General features: G+C 39.8%; 1 protein-coding gene across 1 annotated transcript in view; it reads left to right on the top strand.

Annotated features, from left to right (window-relative positions):
• The first annotated feature begins 854 nt into the window (after positions 1-854).
• tspan4a (tetraspanin 4a) overlaps positions 855-22,222 on the top strand; it is a 134,334-nt gene continuing 112,966 nt past the window's right edge. Inside the window, exon 1 of the mRNA XM_047581126.1 lies at positions 855-999. Coding sequence (XP_047437082.1) covers positions 870-999 — 130 coding nt within the window. The 5' untranslated portion in view covers positions 855-869. The remainder of the gene's footprint in view (positions 1,000-22,222) is intronic.

Below are 22,222 nucleotides of genomic sequence, written 5' to 3'. Positions count from 1 at the left end.
TTTTCTGATGATAAATGTAACAGATTTTTTTCACTTGACCCACCATGCTGTTGATATTTGTGGTTTTGTGTGAAATGTCTCAGCAGCTTGTGGATTAAAAATCTAAAAATGACTATCCAATTCTTCGTTTATGATTAAATATGGGTAAACTGTAGAAACGCAAACTCAAGAAATCCCTCGTGTGTGCAATATTGGCCAGATTAGAGCTGTCATGACACAGCAGGAGGCGTGCTGACATTAGCATTTAGCTCAAATCACTGCAGTGCCTCAGCACAACTGTAAAGAGTCTCTAACATGGCTGTCAAATCTTAATCTTGTTCTTGTTTCCACAAAAAAAAAGGAACATTTGCTTTCTGTAATGAAACATGACACTATAACGAGCAGCAAGAAAGAGTAAAGAAAACAATTATTTGATGGCACACATGAAAAAATAAGCAGCCAACAACTGTTTCATTACTCTGATAAATACCCAATGGAAATGTTCACATGCTATAAAACTGTACTGAGATGAGATGGCTGCAAGATAATCAACCAACAGCGATAAGCTTAAAATGTATTGCGAGCCATGGGCCGCAGCCCATAACAATTAGTTTCAGGTTGAATGTGACTGACAAAGGCAGCGTCAATTCTTTAAAACGATGGGCTGTGAAAATAAGCAGCCGTGCGCTTGTTTATGGCCAGAATTACTTGTATTTATTATATGTAGCCATTTGTATTCATTGGATGCTGCTTTTAAATCACCTAACACAGAATCCAAGCAAATTAGCTTGTAAATTACTTGAGGGAATTGTCAAGAGGGGAATTGTGTCGTGTCTTCGCCGTCCACTTGATGTCGCCATTTTGCCATTCAGCAGTTCGGAGACGGCCACATGTGCGTAAATGTGGAGCGAGAGAGAGCAGGGAGGGAGGGAGTGTGTGGAAAGGACCAACTTGAGAAGTTTTGTCAAACACTGAGTGAAGAAGAGCGACAGTCGGGAGAGACTGTGAGAGAAGTCGGTGGTAAGTAATTTTCACGTGTCTTTCAGCTACTGTTTCTGACTTTACTCCTGAGTTCTTTCACATTTTCCTCTCTAATTCTGTATTCTGGCTCCGGCGCAGATGTCACTGACCCCGTTTCAGAGATTCAAACTTTGATAAATAGGGAGCTTTGTGTGGGCCGAGTTTCTAATTAGAAGGGATAAACTGTATCCTGGCTCCATTTATCTTGCGCAAATTGCTTAATGAATGCTGCACTTGGTTTACTTGAGGGTGGGATTACATGAATCATGCCTGAGCCCGACGTTCACCGGTGAACTGATAAGCTCATAAGCGCATCCCTCTTCTATAATGACTTGCGTGTTTTCTTGCGTGTCTGCTGTCGTCCAAACAGTCAATTGTTGCGTTATCAATGGTGTGATTGGGGAAATGCGGTGATGTTGTGTGAGAACGGAGCTCTCTGATTGGGTGAGGAATGCTTCCCTGGACCTCGATGAAAGACAGAAATAAACTGGTGGAGAAGAACAACATTTCAGAATACCAATCATTCCTCGAGCCATTCCCTCCCCCTTTTTTTTCTGGAGGGGTTACAGGAACTGAAGGCCTCACTGACTTCTCAAAACCATGGTTGGCTGGCAAAGTGCGGAGGAATTCGCTGCCATACAATGTGCCCTTATGCTAGGTGAGGAAAGGTCTTAAATCCTCCCAGATGAAGCTGTTCCATATTACATGTGGCACATTAAATATTTATCCCGGCTTTAATGAAGGCCATATAAAAAGGGACACCTATGTTAAATCTGTTCAAACAGCAGATAGCCCTGGTTTTCTTGGCTTCTTTTTTTTTGGCCTCCCGTCGTGTATTTTACTCACCGTTGCGTCAGGTTGTCTTGAAAGCAGCAGAAAAAGAACATTTTCAGAACGAGGTTGTCTTGCTGTCCGTCCTTCTTCGGTATCGAAATCAAGCCGGCACACGTGGAGAAAATACATCATTACAGAGCGAGAGATTCTGTTTTGTGCACACTGACAGAGACCACAATAAACTGGGACGCAACGCAACGGCAAGACATTTGAATAAGAATCACCATTCGGAGTTTCTCTCAGCTAGAATAACACCCACTCAGTTGGGAGCGAAACACATATGAATACTGAAAGTTCACCGCCTAGTCGGTGTATGGTGTTAGCCCTGTTCCAGTCCTTTAGACTGCTGCCCACACCTCTCTGTTTGTCAAACGCTGTAATATACACCCAGTTGCCAGTGAACGGTGCAGCTCATATACAAGTTAACAGGCCTGCAACCTTCACGGAGGTTAACCGTTGGTGTGCACATTTAGGTGCTGCAATTTTTGTTGCTGTTGAACCGTATAACGTTGTTTCTGTTATTCGTCCTAATTGGTATAAATGTGGTATTTTGAATATTATAAACACATAATGTAGCACAACGCTGGGTAACAGCAGCAGCACAAGCTACATCATCTGAAACCTCTCTGAAATGAATGAGCTCAATCCATTTCTGCCCAGCTGCCTCGGTGCATCTGATAAACCAAAAAAAAAAAAAAAAGTTAATTTATTTTTCTGGTCTTGAGAACATAAAATTGTATTGACACAATCTGATTAAAAGATTGCCTTGGCTATGTTGTAATTCAATAAATAACGTCAAATTTGCCGGTTGCAGCTGATTAAACACAGTAACTTAAATGTTTTCCACTTCTTCTCATAATTAATTGAACAAATTAGTTTTTGATCCTTTCTGATAAGTCCTGCTTTGGATGGCTTTAACTGGTGAGGTACTTTAGATTCAAACCTTTCTGCTTACACTCAATAACAGTCTGATGTAAATGCCTTTTTATTCAATTAAAAACAGCTACATCGTTTAATTTGTTGAGATTAAAAACAAGACGATTGTGCACCACTGACTTCAGCACGCCATGACTGCTTGAATAGCTTAAAAGAAAAAAAACATTGATTAAGATATGGACCTGTTACATCTGGTCGATAGCTCACCTGCTTAGTGAGATATGGATTGTGGCTGATTAATTGATAATCAGAGTCAGCGAATAGATTAATTGAAGTGCCTGTTAACGGCATCTCGGGAAAGGTGGTAAACAAATGCGGACAGACGGAGTAAAATATTTAATTAATTTAACACTCGTCAAAGGAATAAATCATCCCACAGATGCACTTAGCATCTCCTACTGTTTAATGGCACATTTTTCCCTTCAGAAATAAACTCACGCTCCATATATAAGCTAATGACTGCCGCTTGTGAAAGCTCTTGCTCTTTCCAGCTCACAGTGACAGTCAGATTGCCTTGACACATTCCAGGATGTGCACATAGTAAAGAGGAGGAGGCAGCTTTCTCTTCCATGTGTCCTCCCACATTTCATCAGCTCCAGCTCGGCCGAACTGATGAACTGACGGTGGTGGACATTTGGCAGCTGCCCGCCGGTTACATGTTAGCCAGCGAAAAAACTCTCCAAGAACACAGCTGTTGTCGATGCACTCTCTCTCTCTGTCTGTTCCTCGTCGCATTATAGCACACATGGCATCTAGCTGCAGTATTTTGATTGCAGCAGTGAAAACATGTTTGCCAGAGGAAGTGTCGAGTGTTTTCTTTAATCGTCACAGCTGGTGTTGTTTGTCCAACTTTAGCTCTGTGGTCGTCTTGTGGGCTGCGCTAGGTGTGGCAACTCCCTGGATAATTGCCCTGAACACTGGCTCCACTGAAAGTGAATAAAACAAGGCTGCATTGTAACTTTGCCTGCAGGTGTGTGTGCATGTGTGCATGTGTGCACCGCTCTGCTTGGAATTCACTCACCCAATTTGACCTAAGTTTTGTGTTTCTTCTGTATATATATATATGTATGTATGTATACGTACACAGTATATACACACACATATATAGTGCCACATTTCAGCATATTTTCTGGTAGCTCCCTTTATTCAGTCCTGCCATCAGAAGAAAGGGCTGCAGACTAAATATAAGCTATGTTGGCTATAGGTAACATGAAATATATAAGGCATTTCTTTAATCTTCAGCTGATTCTGATCTTTACTCCTGCCCAGGAGGAACTGATTGAACGAACGCAAGAATGAAAAATGTATGGTATCTTGGAAAAATCAATGCAGACGATGCAGAATGGAAAAACACACAGCCCGAAACAAAGAATAAACAGATCCTTATGTTCGCCTACAGTATAATAAACCTGAGCCGGGCGCATCTATGCTGAACAATAATTCATACTACAGCAGACAGGAGACACGGGAAAATGTGACAAGGGTGGTATGAATTAATTACGCACACAGTATTAGATAAGATACAGAGATTAAACTTTAATAGTCTTGATGGGTTTAAGCCAAGTAACAGCAGCAGACAGATGATAAGTGTAAGATCATATTACATTGGAGTGATTTTTATCTCCAAAATGCGCAATAATGATCAGTTGAATACTGTCAATCAATACTGTAGCTGTCGTTCTAAAAATGTGGATTTAAGATTTATAAATTTGCTTTGAAACATGACCAACCAAATGCACATTTCTGAAAAAATTTATCATATTTATCATATTTACACTGGATGTGGCATAGGATTGCATGGATGGACACAATGCGAGTTGGTGTTTAGAGGTAAATGGTGGAACAAGTGCTAGTATTAAAACTGTTTTATCAATAGCACAGTGGTCATAGAGATGATTGAACCAGTAGCCATTAGTCCCAAAGCAGCTCCCCACAGATGAATTAAAGGTCCACTGTGCAGGATTTAGTGACACCTAGTGGTGAGGCACTCCTCATTGTCCACTTCCAAGAGTGTGGGAGAACCTAAGGTGGCTGCTAAATCAGAATGAGAATCAGCTTTATTGGCCAATGTGTGTACATACAAGGAATTTGTGTCTTTGCTCATAACAAAACAAAGCACTTAAATAAGCGTAAAAATAAAAGTGTAAAAAAATGAAAACTGTAGAACATAAATTAGATTTTCAGGATTAAGAATTATCAAAAACAAAGGAGCAGATATATACAATGGACTTGGACAGGAGTATATACAATTAATGTACTTTAGTGTACTGTAAAAATGTGGAAAAGTTGAAACGGCCCCTTCTAGAGCCAGCGTTTCCATATTGTGCTACTGTTGAAACATGGCAGTGCAACATAGAAGAGGACCTGCATCCTGTGAGGCTTTATGTATTCAACAGTTTTATACTATTCTTTTGCTATCATTCATTATTTTTGCCAGCCACACCCCAGAAATCAAAAATTAAAATCTTAATTTTATGACTGTAACATAGGATACTGTAACTAAGGTTCGAATGTGCGTCATTTCATCTAATGACTAATAGATGACAGTAGTAAATTAGGCCACACCTCTATTTGGGTGAAAACAAACAACTGGCGGTAAAGACAAATCCCCCTGTAGTCAGTGTTTATTTTGTGTTGCTAGCATTCGTCGGATGGAAAGGGGGCGAAATGTCTACCATTAGTCAGGCATGCAACGTTTAATACATTAAATAAAATTTTTTTAAAAATTAACATTTACACTCACACATTTAACATTTACACCTGTTATCAATTTATAATCATTACATAATGCTAAATTATTAAATGACATACATAGAGCTAGCATAAGCTAGCTTAGCTTTGCCAACGTTAACCCTTTTGTTAAAACTTTTTCAGCATGGATTTGGAAATTTTAACATTATAATTAACAGCTGACGACTGACATTAGCTAACGTTAGCATCATCGTGATTAAGTGTTTGCCGCAAACGTACACATATCGACTGTCGGGGTCCCACGGCTTCCCATCTTTGTCCCCCCGTTTTATGACCTGAAGCCATACAATTATTCATTTCATCCCTCTCTCTTGAAGGGAGCATAGAAAATCAATCTCTTTTTAGACAAATGTTTAGAAGAACCATACAAACCACAGCAACTTGTCCTTAGTTATCACCCATAAGGGGGCGTGGCCTTTTCAGTGACGTCAATACATAAGCAGTCTAAAAATTGAAAATACACATCCTTTTAGGGGTTACTTAAGATCAACAAAAAGAAAGGGGAAACGAGGTGGAGTGTGTTGGGCGGCCATAGTCACAGTTACAATAATTTGCACTCAACAATACGCACTTGATGTCACACTTTGTAGCTGTTTTATTTTGCAGCCTGTCCTCTGGGGCTCAGAGGCACCAGCACGGCCTCTTAGACTTTTGAAGGGTCTATTTTGTCTGTTCCTCCTTGTCGAGAAGTCTTGCCGTGATGCTAGCGCTGAGTGAAAACCACAAACCATAACCACACTCTTTCAGTCCTGCTGACTCCCAGTGTCACGCCCAGTTTAACTCAGTAAAACTACAAGCCTGTTTTTTTTTCACCCCACCAACACATGAATTTCTTGATGATGCCTTGCCTCACATCCTTTATCTCACTCTCTCCACCATAATTTACTCCTCTCACTTGACATGCCCAGCACTATATGGTATTTATCTTTTTTTGTTGATGCCTTTGCAGGTGATAAAAATAGCAGTGGGGCATTTACATTCTGTGTGTGGCTGGATGTTTTTAGCCGTCTTTGTGGTGCAATTCCTGACTAATCTTTACACAACATATAATCTCGCATTGCGCAGTCTCCCTCCTCTAAAGATTCCCACAAAATCCTCCGTTTCTCGATATGAATATTTTCTGTTTCTCTTTGTGAGTGAGCTGAAAGAAGAAGAAGAAGAAAAAAAAATCTCTGCAAGCGCTTGAGTCTCATTTACATTAATTTCTGGCAGCCACTTGTGGCCAGTCTTTGCTGATCTGAACGGATTTAGTCGAACTTCGCAGAGACCGGCTCCCCTGACTCGGATCATGGTATCGCTTCTGAGTAAAAATCAATTTTCATGACTTTAAAATGGAGCACATCTATTTTGTAGGAGAAGTACAATGCCTTCAAAAAGTTTCCAAACCCCGTGACATCGTGAAGCGTGCCACGCTGAATACAAAGCAAATTAATATTTGCTGACACTCGGCACAGAACACCTTGCAATGAAACGACCGGACACGGCTTTTCTGATTTCCTTTCCTGCGTTTCCTCTCGTGTCATTTAAATAAAGACAACTCTGTTTTTTTAGGAGTTGGTAAAATGTGTAGTTTCTCTCCGGCTCAATGGGGAGTCTGCGGGAACAGCTATCTCACCGCAGAGACTTTGTTTGGATTCAGTTAAATGTGTGTACATGTGTGTTTATTCTCTCCCTCAACCACTCAAGCACTTAGCGCTGAAGCTACTCAATTTTGTATTGTCACTAGTCCTCAACCACTGCGTAAACGCAGAGCTGTTTTATAAAGCTTCTTACTCCGACTGAAACGATGATGCAGCTACAAAAGAATCAAAAGGATTAAGACGCCACCTGTTCATGCCGTCATAACAACCTATGGTTGTAACCTATATTAGATTTGTCTAATTATTAATTGGCCTTTAAAACTGAAGAATTTTCGGGTTCGTCTGGTTTAATTTGGTGCCATTTGTGAAGCACTCTGTCCCATGGAAGTATTGACATCATTGCACAGTGAAGCCACACACTCTAAAAAGTTTATTTGCATAGTAGTTGAAGCAATGTAGTGTTTTGCATGAGTCTCACTCAGTTTTCCGTCCTAGTCATGGCAGTATACTTTTGTGGATTACATCAACTTAAAATTATTCTTATTCGTGTCAAAGTGTGTGAGTTAAGTTTCTTTAGGTTTCTTTTCTGCGCGTCAGAAACACATTTGGCCCATTTTGGCGAGATGTGTTTTTATCTAGTTGTCTTTTTTATCCTAGTGAGGATAAGCGGTAGCAGAGGATGAGATGATGAGATGATCCAACAATTTTCTTTTTTTCAGTGCTGGAATGAAATAGCAATCCTAAACTGGCCCTCAAAAGTTCATCTTTATTTATTTTCTTTGTTTTATATATTTATATTTGTGTTTGAAAGTGACCAAAAGGTTCAAACTGATTCTTTAATTATCGTTTCTTTGGCAACAGTTTTAGTTGAACTAGCAACTGAGCAAAGATTGTGCTGTTCTGTGGAAAACTGGAAACAGTTTTTTTTTGACAAAGAATTGGATAAAGTCCAAAGAATGGCTTTGGAGGAGTAAATAACTTTTTTTGAGGCAGCGTCTAGAGGCTATTTTTAGCTCTTTAACGCGTCCATTTGGGCTCCCAGTTGTGTTGTTTCACAAACTATAAACACACGCACACACATAGGGAGGGAATTATGCGACGAGGCAAATGTTCCGTTTGTTTATTACGTCAGGATAATGTTCCTCCATGCTTTGAGAGTCTTCGGCCGGCTCTGTGTTGCAGTCATGTGGAAGATTCTCTGCCACATGAAAGTAAATCTGTGATTCTGCTCTGTTCACGGAGGCTTCTCTTTTTCTTGGTGGCCCACTTTACACTAAAAGCTGTAGTTTTCTGTTGCCTAATGAAGCCACCTGCTGTGCGCTTTTAATAGTTTCTCACGGACAGTGTGACTGTAACCTGTGAGACCACACTGAATATTTCAAGTTTTATATTGAACCTTGTCCAGCCATTTGCAGTGCGTGTGAGTCGACAAGGAACGGAGAATCTCAGAATATCTCATATACATTTAAAGATATCAAGACAAAAATGGTTTCAAGGTTTAATGAGCACATTTTATTTTATGTTTATTGAAACAAAGAATCTTATTGGATTAATACTCAATGTATTTTGTGTTGCTTTTAAATAAACTAAACTAAACATTTTCAAAGCTTAAATATCGCCCTGTTTTGTTCATATATGCGCCCCCCTGGTAATTTTGGATCTAGAACCGCCACTGGTGTGATGTATTGCTTATTGTCCTTATTGCTCGTCTCTGTATTGTGCATATCAGCTGTAGACCTCGACACAATAAGATAAATACGGAAAAAAAACATAAAGTATGCAGTGATTTGTAGTCTGGAATATGTTTTGTTTTCCCCAGAATTGCTGCGCCAGTTTTGCTCATATGTAGCTTACATGTGATTTCAGTGAATGTGACAAAGCATCGAGTCCGCCGAGTCTGACGTGTTATTAGCCATGTTTTGTTTTTGTTTTGTTTTTTCACAGCTTTTGCGAACAACGCAACCATATTTCATCTTGAACAAGATTTATTATTGGATTTTTTTTTCTTGATTTGCCATAGCTTCTCATTTTAAAGCAGCGCCGCACTGAGTACGCTGACTCATGGAACATTTTGTTTTAATGCATTTTTTTTTTTTTTTTAATTTTGGGGAGCGATTATTCATCTCATTATATCCCCAATCAGCTCCCAGTGTCTAATGTCACACATCATTAGCCCCTTTCAGCAATAATTTCCCCGTGACTGTAATTAACACTCATGTAGATGCCTTTGTTGCTGTGATTTCTGTGCCCTTTGTAAAGGTGTACTCTATGCTGGTCAAGCCCTCACTCATGCACTTTGTCTTTACCATCTTAGACACAAATGGACAAACCTTACTGGGGACAGTGGGGACACTTAAGGACCACAGGGCATCAGCTGCTGTTTGGGGTGACTGTTAATATTTCTTGTATTCAACAAAATGGCTATAAAGTGATGGAAAAACACAACCACAATAACAAAAAGAAAATTTATGCTACTGGCGACCTACATAGAGACACGAAAAATGGCCTGAAATAGACACAAACTCACAAAAAAAAAAAAATACACAACATTAGCACACAGGAAAGTAAAGTGGCAACCCACAGAGATGCACTTAATGACAATCAAACAGACACAAAATGACCAGAAAGACGCCACATAATGGCCTGCCAAGAGACACGGGCGTTCCCACTGGGCGATCAATGCTGTTGTCATGTCAGTATATCCGTGCGGTTGTTTTGTGTCGGTGTAATGAGACAAAAAGTTGTCAATCATAACTTTTGAAAACACACACACACAGAAGAGGGGGAAAAAAAACGTCTCAGATCTAAATTCCTAATTCTGCTCTTATTTGTTGTGTTCCTATCTGGGTCTGTGATATAATTAACATTCACAGACTGCCACTTCTCAGTCCACAGTGACTTGTTCTCATTGAGAAGTTCACAAGGTATTTCTTTACCGCTGCAGCCTGCGGATTAGTTGCCATGGAAACAAAGCAGTCGGAAGTCAGGAGGAATACGTTGCCCAACACTCGTGTTTGCTTCCTCCGGTGGAGGATACGTTACAGAGAAAAAGTTTGAAGAGTATTGTTGACAGTGCCTCGGTAGCTCTCAGGGATTCGCTGATTTCTGACAGAACTGCGCTGGAAAAACCTCAAAACATCTCTCCTGTTCCTGCCGATCCGTCTCTTCCTGTCTGGACGTTGTATTGTTCTTGGGATCCGTCTTATTCCCCCCTAATTTGTGTTGATTTATTCATCAAGAGCCAAACACAGAGCTTAGAAACACTTTAAAGCAGACTATAAAAATCACTGACTGCATATATAATCTGATAATTCCTTCATGAATTATTCACCAAGAGGAGCTGCAGTATGTTTGCTTTATCCTTTGCCTGTACTGGCTGAATTATTCCTGCCTTAACCTTGAATTGCTTGCATATTATATCTTGGTAGGCCTGTTGTCTCCTCTTTTAATTCATTAGTGCTTCAAAAGAATGGCAAATAGAGCTGCAGATCATATTCAGTATTCAGAACAACAAGTTACGCTGCACATTTTGTTGTGTACTGTCGTGAGAATACCGTGCACATGTTATCGCCACTTTCCCTGAGGGCGTTTTATAAATGAAGTTTAGAGTTAGGTGTTTGTAATGTGGTGTAATAATTTGTTTCAGCTCATGATGATTAGACTTGACAGAATAAAGCCCCTTAACTATCTTTATCAGCCACTTGTGTCCCAGCCTGCAGTTCAAAAGTTGGCCACTGGGGGCTAAGTGAGCCATGTAGTGAGTCAGTAGTAAAGGCAAAGAGATAGCCGACTTGAATTTGTCTTCCGCTCCCTGAAGCGGTGCGGTTTTTATATGCCGTTCACATATTTCACGTAGCACATATTTTCATGAGCTTCATGCTCAAGGATCAAGGAGTCTGGATAGATATTCTGAAGGAAATCTTCTGTGCTTGTTATCACTTTTCAATTTATCCTTAAAGTAGAGGGTAGTAGCATACGTTATTATTGTCAACAAGCTTGATAAAAAAAAGAGCAAAGTTGACTTTATTCAGAGTCTTAGCCTGACATTGCTCATTTCTCTGTAGAACAGTGGTTTTTGGAGGTTAAAACAGACAGTGAGACGTCACAAAGTAACGTTAATGGTTATTTTTCAGGCAATACATATTACACATGTGTGTGTGTATATATATATATATATATATTCCTTTATTTTCTTTTAATATTATCTCTTGAACAACAAATTAAAGTGTCAACATATCCACTTCACGTATTTCACGCAATATTTTGTGTCTGCTACTGTTTTCAATTTTACTCTTAAAGTAGACGGTTGTAGTCTGTAATTCTACATTGTTATTCTTGTCAAACGCTATAAAAAAAAAAAAGAGCAACAGCAAAGGCGACTTTATCCAGAGCCTCAGCCTGACATTGCTTGTTTTTCTGTAGGCGGGTGATTTTTGGAGGTCTGACTTTTTTTTTTTTTTAAATGTCTTTTGGATTACCACGACCTGGATGACTGAGAAACTTCACAGACATGTCACAAAATAACTCAAGGAGTCCACAAGATGACTGAGTTATTAGGTTATTTTCTTTAGGCTTTCTTATATATTTTGCTTTTTTTTTTTTTAAAGTGTTAGGCATTTATATTAACTTAAGTGTACATGTGTCTAACACGGGCAGAAACAGCTGGGAAGCACAGCAACTCACTTTCACTCAATTTATTCAAACATCACTTAGGCACCCTGTCGCACTGGGTAATATGTTCCTTTATTACCAGGAGCAGACTCTGTATGCATACATCATCTGGAACAGCTGCCTAAAAGTGAAGCTAAACCAAGTAGAGCTCCCCCTGGTGACTGACTGTAGTATAGACCATGAGCTCCTCCCCCTCCATGTAAGTAGATGGGACTTGGGCCAAACTAAAACACTATAATATGCATCAAATAATTAGTTTCAAGGATGGTTTCATATCCAGCATTTCTTTGTAACTGGTAGAGGTAGAGCAGAGTATAGTATTAATTAAGTGAGTGAGTCTGGAGGAAGTGTGGCCCGTCACTGATGACACGACTCCACGTGACTCCACTCTTGGACCGTACTCATCGGACTCAAAAGTCGCATGTTGGCGCCGCTGGTATCAATGGAAAAACAGTATCAGTTTGGCCAATGCAAGGAATTTTGGACTCATTGTCTATTTATATACAGACTATGACAGAGGTCTTATAGCCCAATGCAATTAATAAATATACATTATTATTTTCATTTTGCATTCAGTGTTAAGCTATTCAATACACAGGTTTAAATAGTCGTTTTTTTATGTCAAACATGTGCAACAGTAGGGTGCTGGTAACGTCTTCTGCCTCCATTTATTCCTTTAGTAAAATATGTTGCACTCATGCTAATGTGTATTTAAAGAAATTTTAATTTGTGGGGGAAAATTTAATATATATATATAAAAAATGTTTAATCAACCAAAGTTTTTGCGACCCCCTGTTGAAGATCTATGGTCTATGATAACTAGACGTTAGTTTCCCTTATCGAGTGTGTAGCATTCCCAGCATAGTCCCTAATATCCTTGGGCTCTGTGCAGCCCTAGGATACTCACGAGCTTGGTTACTGGCAGTCGTAGGCCAGCAATTAGCACACCTACGGAAGTCATTCCCATTCACAAAGAAATACAGTTACACGCTTACTGTCTATCCACTTGTACAGTACATTACATGGTAAATACAGTATAATGTGCTTTACTGGATACACGGGAGCATGAATCTGAGCTTTAACAGATTATATTTGTCAAGATACATCAAACTAATCTTACGTGATGTACATTTCTCCCAAGTGAGCCACTGATACATAATAAAAACATGCTGTTAATCAACTGTAGATTCTCACATCTTTGGTCTTTGTTGAGTGTTTGAAAAGCAAAGCCGTCTCATATCTCTTGACAGCCTTATCACAGGCTTCACATTTTAGGCTTACATTTCTTAAAACGTAATTTCTATTCACAGCATGTTTTAAAGGACTTACTGGCATATATCTGCACTTCTAGAGCAGTATCACTGATACCCATCAATCTGTCGGCTTTTACGCCTATTTTATTTAAACCAAAGCTTCTACCTCCGCAGAGATCACATTCACAACGAGACAGTCACACATATCCATCAGTCATGTTGATAATTGGCTACGGAGGAGTCCTGTACACTTGAAAGGCTAAGGATTTCTGCTATACCCAGTTTTTCATGGTGTGACTTTTATTAACAGCTATTACAAAAGTGTCGGATTTTTAAAGCAACTCAACATGTGAGAGTGTTTTACAAAGTCAGTTTGATGTTTTTTCATGATGTTTTTTACATTAGACAGAACGCTCACTAATAAACTCCTGGAAGGATTATCCTGTCTAGTGAAACATGTAATTGCATTTGAAAAACATTTTCCCCAGTTGGAAGGTAAACCCCTTCGCTCACTGTGAGAGAATGATTTATTTAGGTTTTTACTATAGGTGTCACTTGGTACTGTCAGTCCTTTGTACAGGTTGGCATAATTTAATAAAACTTGTGTTTTATAAACACAGTGTTGTAGTACCTGGGGGGATGCCATGTGTTTTAGAAAATACCCCCCTATGCATGTGCTTTGTGTGGTTCTTTCACACGGGAAAAGTCAACTCGGTATTTTACTCAAATTTATTGGCTGTAGCCCTGGTTATTATATCTGTGCTGCTGCTGCTGGCCTTTATATTATTCCCTTCATACCGCTACACTGGACAATTTGATCCAGACTGATAATAAAAAAAAATACATATATATATATTTTTTGTGATGTGATGACACTGTATTGATCCCACTGGAGGATTTAAAAACTACCTGGCAAATATTTAAATCAACTCCACCACACATAGCATAGCATATTGCATATTAGCTATTCTGATGATTTTGGGCTGTTTTTCCGCGCAAGGGCCTGCATGCTGTGCAGCAACATCTAATTGGCACCTAAACTGCATGGGATTCAAATGCAATTACTAGACATCAATAAAGATCCCCAGGCAAAACTAGTCTGGTGCAAATAGGGCTATAAAATTATTCATGCAGATCAGAATGGATGGGAAGTGCTTACCTAGCCTAACATGTAGCTAGCTTCATGATTTGCAAGCTTATTTCCTAGAGTACATCATTATCAAACTGCATTTTGTGTCAGATCAGGAGTTTGGTCTGTGTTCTGTATTTTTTTTTTCATTTTCCATGTCCAAAATAACATTTATTTTCACCCGCGTTACATACGTGTAGTTACAAACGGCTTTTTTTAAAAAAAATATTTAAGTAATTGTGATTAGCCAGATTTTAATTTAGTGAAGCACGGATCTCCATTCAATAAACATATTCCATGTTATAACTAAGCTGAGTTTGACCTTAAGGTGCTAACATTATTACTGGTGGTTTGCTCAGTCAGCAAACCACCAGTCATCACACTACCTGTTATCATCTCAGAACTGACGCACAACCACCATCCTCTAAGCCTCAGGTCTTCAACAGGGGGTCTGCGACCTCTGGGGGGTCCACAGAAGTACTGCAGGGGGTCACAAAATCTTTGGTTGATTAGACATTTTTTATATGTATATCCTGGAACTGTCAAATATTTAGCTATGTTTAAATTTTTTAGCTAGCTGTGTTATGTATGTATGTTTCCGGCAGTTGCACGGCCACCTTATGTTTAAAATTTGAATATTTAAACTGTGTATTATTTGAATAGCTTAATATTGAATGCAAAATGAAAATGATAATATATATTTATAAATAGCACAAGGCTGAGTGTGATATAGAACACATATAGCCGGTAGGGGATTCCTGCTTCATCAGTTCGTGGAGCCTTGGCCTGAAAATGGAACGTATGAAAGTGGAATACCAAACACAGCATGTGACATAGCACATCGTTTTCTGTTTTTTATGCATTCTTCGGGGAGTTTTTTTTTTTTTTTTTTTCCTCCATATAAACACACAATAGCATTTTCAATATCTGGGACAATCATGCACATTTTAAAGGTCACGTTGTGTCTTAACAATAGTAAATCTTAAGCCGGCGGTCAGCAGCAAAGCCTGAGACGCTGCTGCTGCTGCTGCTGCTTTATTTTATACATTATTTTCTTGTTCATTTCAACTCCTCCACGGGGATCGTATTGTGGGACTGGTTGTGTAAGGTCACCATAGAAACACAGAAAAATAATTACTAAAGGATTACAAATTGCGGATAGCCCTAAAAAACACCTCATGTTACAGTCATTGTGAGCTTGCAGTGGAGGTTTTTATGTTGGCGGTTTTGGACCTTTATCCCAGCACCTCTGCAAAACACCACCACTAAAAGGATTCATTAAAAAAATGCCTTGGTTCATCATTCTGCTGCCACTGAATTGTGGCTCTCCTGGTAGCACTAAATGCATTTCAGCCTTGTCAGTTTTATAACAGAAGTTGCGGAGAGTAGGTGTACCCTGCAAAACAGACCACAGCGTGTCTGTTCTCGAATCTCCTTATGGAACAATTACGCTAGTACTTTCAAACTAAAATACATTATTGTACATGATTTTAACATCAGCAAACATTGCCTGCTCTTCCCTTCACAGCTTGGCAGGTTAAATAAGGCCACATCTGGACACCTCTGGGACTCTGAAGCAAGTTTTATCGTACTGTCTTTTAAACACTATTGACAGCCTCTGGAGTCTACACCGGACCATGGTCCTTAAGGAAACACAGCGCTAACACACACACACACGCTCCAATACACACACCGGCAACAGAAGCACACACTTCCACAAAGATACACTTGTGCATCAGTTGATGTGGCTTGATCCGAGCCGTTTCATGTCTGCTCCAGGGACTTTATCAGTGGTTATCTCTCTGGTGCTCACAGTCTTCTGGATCAAGCAGGTCTGCCTACACACCGCCACCTGTCTGAACGCTCCTCTGATGAGATTATTCACACTGGGAGTTCGGCTGTGTGTTTTTGTGCATGTGTTTCGTTGTGATTCTCTCATAACGCTGCGATAGAGGGAGGACAGATGTTTCTTTATGGATGTAAAAAAAAGAAAAAAAATGGGACTGTGCATTCATTTGAAACGTTTTTTTTTTTTTTTTTTTACCTTACATTTACTGAATTGAAGGAAATTATAAGTGGAATAAATACAAATTAATTAATTCACTTCATTGTTGCACACATTCATCTAAATTACTGCGTTTGGGCCTTTACAAAGGACTCATTGCAACTCATTATACCATTGTTAAACAGTCAAAGGATTCACTGGCATAGAGAGACCAGAGCTATTAATCTTTACACTTGTAATATACTGTTTCTGAATTCTTTGTGATTGGACATTCATATATGGTTCTTAAGCACTTAAGAGTCCATTAAAGACTCAATGTGATGACAGCGGGAATGAATTAACGGGCAGCAAATGTATTCCGTATGATGATCAATGCCAATAATCTAAGGTTTGATTGGCGGCACGAGAGAAAAAAAAAAAAAGGGCAAGACACACGTAAACACGTTTTCACATATCAGATTTGAACCACTGATTTGATATTGGATTCGCTTTTGCAGTTGTGTGTTGGAGACTGGCTCCGCGCAAATCACACAAATCACACAAATCACACAAATCACATTCAAGGCTGTCCTGTTTGCGTGGGCATGTGCGGCGTCGAAATGAGACAATCTAATTTGCTTCTCATTCAGTGCCATTGGATGCACCCTGTAAGCAAAACCTCCGGAGCGCCGCAGCTTATTCAGTTTTACTTTGCAAATAAATATTAGTTGGGTAATTTCAGGAAAATATGATTTAGTTAAATATTGTTTTATTTTTATTAGTGTTTATAATCCGGGAGGGAGAGTCCTGCACTGTATGCGTGAGACTATAAAATACCTGTCTCTGTGTTAAGAAGGTAGGGGTGGTTGTTGCATGTGTGCTAGTATTTCAACCGGGTTTGTGTCTGTATAATAGATGGATACATTTATAGCAGCCCACCCCCCACCCCCCCACTGCTTCCATCCTTGCGGGTGGAATTTTTTCCCTTCATGTCCATAAATACATGTACACACAGAAAGCATACTTGTCTGTTCTTGGGCAGCATTTGACTGGCGTGCAGGGTAATAACCTTCCAGCTCGGAGGGATTAGCAGCAGAATGCAAATGGCAGACGTGACACGTATGAATACATCATGTTTGCAGGTTCAGAGGTTTTCACATCGCCTGCTCAGACGCGTGAAGCAGACAATCGGTCATGAAGGTGTTGGCACTCCAGATGGCAGATGTGCTGAACCGATGGAGATATTGATGAAGATGAATATGATGAAGATATTTATAGCAGTAATTTGCTTTCTCTGTGACAAATTTGAAAGGTTTCCCGAGACATGCTGGCGGTGTTTGTCGCGGGATGACTAATGCTGCGTCTAGATGTCATTTCCTTGTCAATTTGTGAAGTGGAAAAAAAAAGTAAATAAATAAATAAATCAACACAATTATGTCTGAGATGCTGGTTGTTTGCTTTTGCTTGATCCTCATCCATGGGTAATTATATCTCATGAAATGGAATAATGAGAGCACCACAAGGTGCAAGTAATGAAGCAGTCATTCACAGATTTATATTTATGCTGAAACAGCTTGAATATGATAATCACCATCCTCCTACCATTATTTACACACAAAGTGACATAAGGATGTATTAGCCGCTAAGCCTGCTATACTGTAAGTTGGAGTGAATCTTCACAGCTTCTCCTCCTAATGTATTAATTTGCTGTGACCCAGCGCTGCTGCTGCGTCTTGCTTTGTTGGTGGTTAAATGGCAACATTATCTCATATAAGGATTCTCTGCATTTGTTACATTAAAGCTTGTTCGCTTTCTTGTTGAGTTTGAGCCAGGTTGGCAGTGGCTGACTCCAGCTGCTGAGACAGTAGCCTGGTTTACGTGTAGACTTTTTTCTCATTCCGATTGAAGGTTTTAAGTCAGATGTTTAGATGTGAGGCGACCTATTCCGATCTGATGTATACATGTACTACTATTTTGAATTGGAACGGCCATTTAACAGACGTGTGATGTGCGAAGATTAATGAAAACATCCTGTGATTGATCTCTTTTCTAATGGGAATAGTATTTGCTAGTGTTTTCACACTTTTAAAGCAACAGCTTGATTATGCAAGTTTGTGGGGTCATATCCACTTTTGCTACTTTGTTGTCTAACCTTACAGTAGTTGGTCTTCAAGGTTTTCCAGCGGTTCGATTCTGAATTCGTTCCACACTTCGGTCTTTCCCGGCTTCAATTAATTTTTGATGGACATTTTTAAACAGTTCAATATTTCTATTTTTTTCTGACGTCTAAGCACGCGATGATGTCTAGTTCTTTTAGAGTTGTTATTAAAAGCAAGCTCTCCGCTGCAGACCAGTTGAGGAAATGTCACTCGAACGTCATTGCGCATTTACATCAGCATGTGCAGACAGAGGCTGTACTAACATGGCATTTTAACATTGAGGCCTATGGGGATTTACTCACTTTTAGAGCAGTTCTCAAGTGGCCATTCAAGGAACTGCAGTTTTGGCGATTTTTTTTGGCGAGTGGGAAGTTGGGGTGGTAGCGTAATTCGATGTGTCCAAAGACAAAAAAAAATGAACAAAACAAACAGTGATCAGAGCCAACTAATTAAACCATTTTCAGGTGTCTTGTTAAGACCTTTCAAAATAATTTGACCTCTTTCACAGCACAAAAGCCACATTTTAATGGCGATTCAGTAATTTTGAAGATAAAGTCAGAGTCAGTTAAACTCTCTGTCTCCCTGTGACTCTTACACATGAGGCTAAATGCTGCTGAAGAGCAAGGGACAACTCTGTTTGTACAGCAGCAAAGATGTATGAATATTTTAAGACCCTTTGTTCTTAATATTTTACCAGTGTTTGAATCTGTGATTGCAGTGTAATCATGAGATGACAGGCCCTCTATAAAAATACACTAGAATTATACTCATGTATATTAGGTACTTCATTAAAATCAAATCCAGGCGGTGCTACTGGAGATGTCTCATTTTTAAAAAAAACACAAAGAGACACATAACCGCTGCTGTGTTTCCCACAAAACTTCATGAGACTCTGGCGTCTTTTTTTTTTTTTTTTTTCTTGTATACACGCACACACATAGGACATGTATAAGAACAGTGAGACAGTGGTGAAGCGTGCAGACGGAGTCACGCATGGGTTCAGGGTAGGGGTAGGGTCACATCAGGGATCAGCTCCGAGCACCTTCTTGTTTGTCTTGTTTGCAACAGTGATGGACAGGTTGACAGATGAGGTCAGGCAGGAGGCTCCGTGGACCATGATGTTTGCAGATGACATTGTAAATCCGTGAGAGTGAGAGTAGAGAGCATGTGGACGAGAACCTGGAGAGGCGGAGGTCTGCACTGGAGGAGAAGAGGAATGAAGGTCAGAGGAGGCGAGACAGAATGTGATCCATCCAGTGCACGAGGTGAGGTGAGGTGAAGAAGAGGGTGCAGGCAGGAGGGAGTGGGTGGAGGCGAGTGTAAGGACTGATGTGTGACGGAAGGACAGCGGGTGTATGGTTTGAGGCTGAGGGACAACTGAGGTGGAGCAGTTTAGAGATAAAACTTGAGGGGCCAGGTTGAGATGGTTTGGACGTGTGGTGGGTTGAGATGATGGATATATTGGACCAAGGATGTTGGAGACGGAGCTACCATGCAGGAGAAAAGGAAAAAGACCTCAGAGAAGATTCATGGATGTAGCGAAGGAGGACATGGAGATGGCTGGTGTGACAGTAGAGTGAGATGGAGGCAGATGATACAATATCTGGCACATATATATATATATATATAATGACTGCATTTTGTATCAGTCCATCTTTAGTCAGTCTTTAGTCAATCAATCAATCTTTATTTAAAAACCACAACGTGCTGTACACATATATTAGGAGAGATAAAAAAACTAAGACTAAAATCACGAAACAAGCAAACAGTAAAAATGATAAGAAGCCAAAGAAGAAACATAAAGACAGATAAAACAATATTGAAACAATAAAAAAACTCAGTCATTTAAATTACCGTAATAACGTGGATGTTGGATTTAGAAATAGCAGCAGCCTGTCCCATGGAGGGAGAGATTCTTTCAGGAGCAACAGGAGAAATGACTCAACAACAACATTGTTTGAGACGTGCAAAAATATTTCTGACTCATTATGAGACCGTGGCGGCCTAAATTAGACCCTGGCGGGCCGCCGTAGTATTGCCATTGTATGGGAACCCCTGCTGTTAATAACAACGTAGGACCTAATTAGGCATTTTTTTTTCTCTCTTGTGGATTCAGTGGAGGATGCTGCCTGTGCTATAAAACAGTATAAATTATTAAAGTTCAATTTCCTCAGTCCAATGTCCCTGATGATGCCTAATTTACCTTTAGGGTGTCAGAGCCACCACCAAAACAAATGGGAAAAGATGCACGTACACCCTGTTTTGGAGAGACTTATTTTTCACTGAACACACACCAAACACTCCAACAGTAACACAAAAAGGACCAAAAGATCACATGACAGTTCGTATTTCACAGACAACTCCTCAAGGGATACGACTGACATCATTACTTGTGTTATGGTCAACCAAAAGCAAGAGTGAGGAGGATTCATTAACCATTCGTGAGTTCCTTCCCCCCTGAAGACTTAAATGATTTCAAACTAATCACTACTACAAACCCTCATGATTATTTACTTTTCATTCATGGCTGAATAAATCTGAGTCAGTCTGACTGCATAGCCACAGTGAGAATTACAGTGGGTCAGTAAATTTGTGAACTAATTACGGCAACACGCTGTTGAGATGTAGGACCAGGCAGGCAGTGGTAGACCAGCATACCAACTATGTGAGTAGTGTCAGCGGTGCACTACCCATGCTAAGAAAATCCATTTAATTCAAGGTCACCAAACCTTAAGAAGTGCTTCTTTTATAACAGCCCCCATTTCTGTACTCCCCTAGTACATCTCATACCTTCAGCAGACCGGTGGAGTCAGCAGTGAGAGCAGGAAGAGGCACAAAACGAGACCAACAAAATGGGGATTCAAACTTTATAATAATATTTAATTCTCTATGAACTCCCAGTGGGTAAATACTTTCTTTGAGCAGTGGGCCGCCATTTGTGTCATCTCCAGGAGACCAAACCAGGGGTTAGGAGCTTGGTCAAAGCACCTCGACTAACAACAAAGGGGGGAATGCAAACTTGTGAGCTTTTGAATATACTGTCCACTACACTAACACAAAGCTATGTACAACTTTGCATGTGGGCATCGTCATGCCAATGATTACAAGGATGCAAGAAATCTAATCTACATCTACAAGACATTAGTTAGCGTTAGATGTTAGCGTTAGTTGGTGTCACTCATTAAACTACAATCCACACTATATTGTGAGATTAAATAGAACAGAGTGTGTGCACGCGAGAGCGTTTCAAGTTTGGTTTTGTTGAACTGGGTTTGTGGTCACCTACAGTAAATGGTTGCCTCCCAGATTGGAGATGATGCCAAGTACAGAGCTGCTGTGGACAAGCCTTTACGAGCTAATCTAAAACAAGGTCCACTAAAAAAAAAAAAAAAAAAAAAATCAATATCACTTTAAGTGTAGACTTTATTTCGAACATTACTACCACTTTACTTTGCTGTCACACAGTTTTATCCAACAGGAAACTGAAGCTGTAAACTGAACAGCCTCTTCAAAAGCCACCAGGCTCCACGGACAAAACCGTTCATTCTATCCCGCGGCCGTACATGAGCGTAACTACAAGGCCAGCGTTTGATTGCAAGGCTGTGGAATAATTTTATTATTTATATTCAAACATCTGATATCTGAGGTTGGTTTCGGGCCTGATTGCTTGTTAAACCTGAATGAGTTCTTTGCAACTTCCCATGGGTGAGCCGGCCTGAGCAACGGGGGATGATAAATAAATACACAGCTTCTAATTCACCTTAAAGCTCAATACTTGCGATGCAGGAAGTTGTAAATCTCACTGTAAATCTCAGTCACTTGAGTTGTGATGTGCATTTGCAGGTGCTTTTAAATTTATACATGAACCATAAAAACAGCAGAACATCGTATATTTTAACAAATGTTGGGAACTAATTCCAGCTGAG

This window comes from Mugil cephalus, chromosome 3 (assembly GCF_022458985.1).
Source record: "Mugil cephalus isolate CIBA_MC_2020 chromosome 3, CIBA_Mcephalus_1.1, whole genome shotgun sequence".
NCBI classification, from domain to species: Eukaryota; Metazoa; Chordata; class Actinopteri; order Mugiliformes; family Mugilidae; genus Mugil; species Mugil cephalus.
The sequence above is the reverse complement of the archived record's forward strand: the minus strand, read 5'-3'. Positions and strand labels throughout refer to the sequence as shown.